The sequence below is a fragment of the Eriocheir sinensis genome, unplaced genomic scaffold (genome assembly GCF_024679095.1).
Source record: "Eriocheir sinensis breed Jianghai 21 unplaced genomic scaffold, ASM2467909v1 Scaffold12, whole genome shotgun sequence".
In the NCBI taxonomy this organism is placed as follows: Eukaryota; Metazoa; Arthropoda; class Malacostraca; order Decapoda; family Varunidae; genus Eriocheir; species Eriocheir sinensis.
The window spans coordinates 1230454-1237119 of record NW_026110518.1 but is presented as its reverse complement, the minus strand read 5'-3'; the positions used below and the strand labels follow the sequence as shown (position 1 = coordinate 1237119).

The window sequence follows — 6666 nt, the reverse complement described above, 5'->3', positions numbered from 1 at the left end:
AATTCTTTAACGTTTCTAAATAAATCATTTCTCACTTCTGGATCAGTCAACACAGTTAGGACGGAAAGATTGTTTCGAAGGTTAGGAACTGGGCATACCCTTCAACGGAAACACACTCTCTAAGAGACGCTTCGACGAAGAGGGAAGAGCTTCACTGAGAATATGGCCGAAAGCCTCGTCCGGCCAGGCGCCAGGCGGGAAGTGTTGCCAACTCGCACATACTTTTGCTACATGATCTTGTATGATCTAAAATATACTGTAACATTCTAGACTGTACTGTTCTGGATGTATATAGGAGAAGAGGGCGAGAGGAGTCCGAGTCCCAGTCATAGTAAGCTAGTGGTAATTGTGAAGAGTCAAAGTGAAGTGTACTACTAAGGAAGAATATTAAACTACAGAAGCTGTGCAAAGTGTTTACATATCTCCCTCCCACGGAGTCTCCTGACGGCGACACGGAACCCAAGTAACACGTCCGGCATAACAGTATTGTGCGCGAGGCTGCAACAGCCTTACGTACGAGGAAGAAGAGGACGACACCATTGGAAATTTTTTATTTGAAAATGAACACACCGAACAAACGAAAACAACAGTACACAAGTTTTGGACAATAAGAGAAAAAAGAATGAAAGAAAAAGGAAAACAATAGACCCAGACAGCAGACACATCAGGGAGTGCCGTTACAAAGGCAAAACTCCGCTCCCGACCGACTACTACTACTACTACTACTACTACTATCTTGAATCCGGCATCCTCATCATTGCAGGTATTTTACGCTATATCCGAGTATTGCTACAGTGCTCCAGCCTTCAGCAGCTGCGTACGAGACTTCACAGACAATGGCAGCCCTTAAGTAAACCGCTAAAGGCGTTGAGGAGGGAAAAAGGTGTTTGTTTACCTCTCGGCCGCCGGGGCAGTGTGTCGCATGGCTGTGTGAGTGTTGGGGCAGGTGTTGGGGCAGGTGTTGGGGGCTGTGTGAGTGTTGGGGCAGGTGTTGGGGGCTGTGTGAGTGTTGGGGCAGGTGTTGGGGGCTGTGTGAGTGTTGGGGCAGGTGTTGGGGGCTGTGTGAGTGTTGGGGCAGGTGTTGGGTGATGTGTTATTTTTGGGGCAGGTTTTTGGGGCTGGGTTAGTGGTGGGGTAGGTGTTGGGGGCTGTGTGAGTGTTGGGGCAGGTGTTGGGGGCTGTGAGAGTGTTGGGGCAGGTGTTGGGGGCTGTGTGAGTGTTGGGGCAGGTGTTGGGGGTTGTGTTAGTGTTGGGGCAGGTGTTGGGGGCTGTGTGAGTGTTGGGGCAGGTGTTGTGGGGCTGTGAGAGTGTTGGGGCAGGTGTTGGGGGCTGTGTGAGTGTTGGGGCAGGTGTTGTGGGGCTGTGAGAGTGTTGGGGCAGGTGTTGGGGGCTGTGTGAGTGTTGGGGCAGGTGTTGGGGGCTGTGAGAGTGTTGGGGCAGGTGTTGGGTGTACAGGTGTGTGGTGAGAGTCAAGGTGGGGCGTGTGTTCTACTAGGGAGTTGTTTCTTTAATGTTTTAGGTGGCTGGTTATATGAAGCCCGGCCAGCAGTACAGGTTGTTTGGCATGGTATGTGTTGTGTGTTTGGGGTAAATAATTTATAAGCTATACAATGCCAGTTCCATTTCAAGCATGCTTGGTGGCAAAACATGAGACACACATGTATGGGTTTTCCTCACACACCTGACAAAGTGGACACCTTTTATGCTATCTTTGAAGCCACCTTGCTGCCTTCATTACTGATATCATTTCTGTCCTGGAGGTTGAATCAGATGAATCATCCAAACTTGCATCATCATCGGGGTCATTGTCATTCTCTGCAGATGACGCGGAGTGGCTGTAGAACATCCGTCTATCCATATTTTATACTCTGGAATATGTGAAGGGTGAAGGGTAGTCAGCCGCGCTGCACTAAACATGTTAAACTAATCTAATTTAACAACCTACCTAACGCCCCCCCCCCTGTGTTTTCATGTTTTGCATTGTTATATCAAAATTTCTTCTAATAACTGAAAGTCATTCTTTACTGCATTGCATTCAGGGACAAAAAAAGCATCCATAATGTAATTTAACACAGCAAGAGGTGGCTGACCCTTTTTCAACAACAGCCAACATTTCCTTTATTGCCGCTCCTTAGTGTTAGTGTAATTTTTCTGCTAATATGGCACTAAAGGCAGCCCTCTCGTAAAATATGATGATGACCGTCGCTTCCTCTTCTGCCATGGTCAGCAATGGTGTATCACATATTTATTGTAAACAATTGAACTTAACAAATTTGATAAATCAGAATCTAATATAATCTAACCTGACCCTCCGCTGCCAAAATACGATGAGCTAGGCTGCGGTCATTAACTTTATACATCATTATTTTGGTATTCAATTTTCCAAAAGTCATTAGTTAGTAGTTACTGCACTGCATTGAGAGTAATGATACAACACATAATGTCAGAGTTAGCCTCATGTGGGATGGAGGCTGATATGGAAATAAGGGCAGCCATCTCGCATGAGGCTAATTCTTACATTATATTATGTGTTGTACGGTATTATATACTCTAGTGCAGTGCAGTAATTAATCCTTTCACGCACCGTGATGTCATTCCCGTCAAAATGGAATCGTCTGCATCTGAGCTTTTGACTCGAAACGCGTCAAAAAACTTTTTAAAAATTCGCCAAAAATAAAGTATCGTTCAAAATTGCATCAAAATTTTTTGAAACAAAGATTCAAGCTAGACCTATAAAATAAACTAATGGTCAACTCTCTCGTGCCTTTGGATTTGATGTGATAATTGCCCGTGGCTGAGCTGCCTCTCAGCAGGCAGCCTGTGAGCGCGGACTGTTGCCCCTTTAAATTGTCTCTGGAGCCTGGTAAGGCTGGATTACAGTTTGATGAAATTTATTCTTACTTCCAATGTAAAGTGATCATGCCGTGATACGATATTTTGTTTTATTTTCCTAGGGACAAGTAACTGTTATATTAGAAAATCTGGCTAAGAAACTATCAAGTAAAGAGAATTTGAGACACATTTGTACAGAGCATGATGATGATTATGATGGTGATGGTGGAAACAGTAAAAACAAACTCCAGCAGAGAGTGTCGGGGAGAGACTTAGTGTTATTTATTATGATTATTATTGCGTCTGGCGAAGTTGTTCCAGACAGCAAATAAGTGCGGTGCGCTAATAGTTATGTCTGTTATTATTATCAAAACTCTATTCCAGACAAAATTGACTTCTGTTTTGACCGCCTTGACCTGCCCGTTGTGTTGTGTTTGCTGCCCTTGGCTGTTTCTTCTACTGGAGAGAACAGAAGAGATAGAAAAATAAAGTTTTCCTCCATTTTCTCAAGAATTACTGGTCGTATGAAAATTCCAATAATAGCGTTGGAATCCTCATAAAAATAATCCTCTTTTATTGGCATATAAATCATAAAAAGTCGTCTCCAAAAGTTTTGAGCTACGAGGTGATGAACGTAAGCATTTATTATTTTTCTTTAATCAATTTTTTTTTTCGAAGTTGGTAAACTTTGCTATTTATTTGCATTTCTTGATATTTTTTCCTTCATAAGGCAGAATCTCTTCCAAAATGAACGATGTATAATAATGCCAGGAAAAAAGAATACCCGTGGCTGAAATTGATGACATGAATTTTTTTTTCGCCGCACAGTCAGGCCATTCCGCAAAGCCCCCTGGGGAGCCCCAGACGGATGTCGCAGTGGAAAGAGAAACTTATTAAACTTTTGGTGCGTGAAAGGGTTAATACCCTACAGAAAACTTAAGAAACTGCAAAATATTGATTTATAACAGTATAAAGTATAAGAGTGCGGCCTAGCACATGGCAGCTTGGGGGGCTAGGTTAATTAGGTCATAGTTATGTTAGATATGCTTTAGTTAGGTTTGGTCAAGTTAGGTTATATTAGGTAGGTGTTTGTTTTGATTAGGTTAGATAATCGGAGCCCTTTCATGAATCTCGGTAATAATGATGATAATAATAATAATAATGATAATAATAATAATAATAATAATAATAATAATAATAATAATAATCTAATTAGACCTAACGCCACATAACAGGAGCATTCCTCCACTTGACTCCCGTTCAGCCATTTCCATGGACAATAGTAGGAAAAGAAGCTGAAGAGTACGTTTTGTCCGAGCAAAAAGTGTCAAGCTCTGATGTGTTGTTGAAATAAGAGAAGCCAAGTATGTAAATCTAGTAAGGTATCACAGTGGGGCCAAGGAGAGAGGGATGGGGTATTTCTCTGGGTGTGTCATTCAGTGCAATGCTTGTCCCCAGGTGTGCAGTGTAGGGGAGAGTAAGCACCTGCCAGGCCGCTCACAGTGATAGAGCCCTCAAGAAGACTAAGAAGCTGTGTTGCCGAGGACCACGTCTGGCTCCAGCAGCTCAGATGAGGAGGCGTCACGGTTCAGGGAGGCGTGTGACCCCACCCTGTGGAGGACGGCCGCGCAGGGAGCCGCCAAGAATGAAATCTGCAGAGTGGAGGCATCTGATGAGAAGCCCCAGCCAAGGTGACCAGAGGCAGGCCTTCATGCTGCTGGAGAAGATGCGCACAACCCTTGCCGAGGCGCAGGGCAAGGCAGGTAAGCAAGCCAGTATTCTTAAGCACTCTGACCTCTCGTTTGGCCACTTTTTACTAGGGATGTGCTGATGTATTGGTATCGGTGGTATCGGCACATTTTATGAATATTGGTATCGGCACATTATATGAGTATTGGTATCGGCTGATTTTCTGCTGATACCGATACCTGAACTAGTTTTGTACGTCGCATGTCACTCGTTACAAATATAATTTTGTTCAATAGAAATTGGATTTTCTAATTTACTGAAAAAATATTAGAAAAATGTAATTATCTAGGATCATGATACTACATAGTTTGGAATTTACCGCGATTTAATTTTCATCACTTTAAACAATATGATTCATATTACTTTCAATACAAGCACAGTACCCTCTTGAGTTTCGCGCTATCCGAGTTTCGCGATCCTCTAGTTTAACGCTTAATCCTAAATTCTTACCATCACGAGTTTCGTGCATTACCGCCACGAATTTTGCGTTGCTCTGAAATATACGGGTCACGTCTACCTACCGTCGGCGTCATGCGTGCTGCCTTAAAAGGCGGTGTCCAACCATTGGGGCTATGGGCAACCACGGTTGCCTGTGTGCCCAACCGGGAGCAAGTTGTTGGTTGTCCTTACGAATGGAAAACGGTTGTGAGTACGAGCGTGGGTACGTGGGTACCTCACGGCTGCATGTAAACAAACAGACGACGGCAGTGGCTGAGGAGCAGTGGAAGATGGCCCACCAAGAGACTCGTAAATTGGACTGGCAGAGCTGCTTTGCTTACTACTTGACTAACAAGATAAGAGAACACCCCGTGCTGGGGAACCACAGTCCAGAAAACTTTTTCTCCAGTCAATGAAAATTGTAGATCTCCCGGTGTTGTTTCCTCTTCTTCTTCTGACCTGTAATGCATGGCAGCGACGGTGAAAAGTAATAGTGAAAAGTAGCAAAAGGGCATAGAACAGCAAAATCAGCGAGAGAAAAGGACAGAAAAACACCTAAGCTCAGGGTGAAGTGTATAAGTGCGCACTGTTAAGTAACTTAGGGCTGCTTTCACAGTCACTTTATTTGTTTTGATCGTTACCAATGGCGCCGATCGCCGCTCACCGTTGCCAGATTGTTGTACTCAAGCATAGTATTTATCGGTTTCTGACGCCTAACTATTGCCAGGAAACATCTAACTCTTTTAACGATAACTATAAATGAGTTTCGTTATTGGAGCCCAGAAGACAGTTTAGGGGTAAGATGTCGGGAAATATAATCGGCTGAGTACGACAATCTGGTAATGTTGTGACGTCGCTTAGTATTTCACGTGAAACTGGCCGATGGGGTAGTGGCGGCTGCACACGAGGCGAGAGATGCTGAAAGTGTTTGGTTAGTGCGGTGCTGGGCTAACCCTGCAGCCACCACTGCCCATCGACCAGCTTCACGCGGAAATACTATAGCGGCGATCGCCGCCATGGTTAACGACCAAAGCAAACAAAATGACTGTGAAAGCGACCCTAAGTGCATGTTGTGGAGAAGGAGGACCTAGGATGCGATACTAAGCATTACAGGTTAAAGAAGAAGAACGTCCACTACATCGCCGGTGTTGTGAGAAATATCTCCCTCAATGAAATTAGTAATTCTGTGTCCACCACACGTGTGGGAATACGCATTAAAAGTATTAATTTGCCTGGTTTTTTTCTAGTATGTCCGGGTGTGATCTTTGTGTGCGCTGATGGAAATATGGCAACTGTAAGCAAGTTGAGCCTCTCTGGGAGTTATTTTGCGGTGGCGGCAGCAGTTTACATTCAATAGGCATTGAAAAGTCAATCATGATATGAGTGATTAATAATTTTTTAACATAAAGAGTTAGCAGATTATTTCACAACACAGAAAACTACCAGAAAAATATAGGTTTGTCCAACTGTCCACGGGTGACCGCGAGCGATCACCCTTACTTTAGCAGACAACACCACGTGGATCACAAGCGTGTATTCAGAGTTTCAGAACTGCCAGAATTGTGAGACAGCCTTCAACTGCGGCTTAAAACAACCTGTTCTCACTTCCCATTTTCTGCCTATTACCAAGGTACGTATTTTGAGATA

The 6666-nt window shown here is 43.9% G+C and overlaps 1 protein-coding gene across 6 annotated transcripts in view; it reads left to right on the top strand.

The window, feature by feature from the left end:
* The first annotated feature begins 499 nt into the window (after window positions 1-499).
* LOC126989514 (uncharacterized) overlaps window positions 500-6666 on the top strand; it is a 32004-nt gene continuing 25837 nt past the window's right edge. For 4 of the 6 annotated variants that reach the window (XR_007743399.1, XR_007743403.1, XR_007743401.1 and 1 more), the window contains exons 1-2: window positions 502-763; window positions 4291-4595. Coding sequence is in view for 1 of the 6 variants with exons in the window: in XM_050848091.1 (XP_050704048.1) it covers window positions 4403-4595 (193 nt within the window). In the remaining 5 variants the exon portion in view is untranslated. Of the gene's footprint in view, window positions 764-4290; window positions 4596-6666 lie in introns of all 6 variants that reach the window. The other 2 variants (XR_007743400.1, XR_007743402.1) reach the window with 2 other exon arrangements.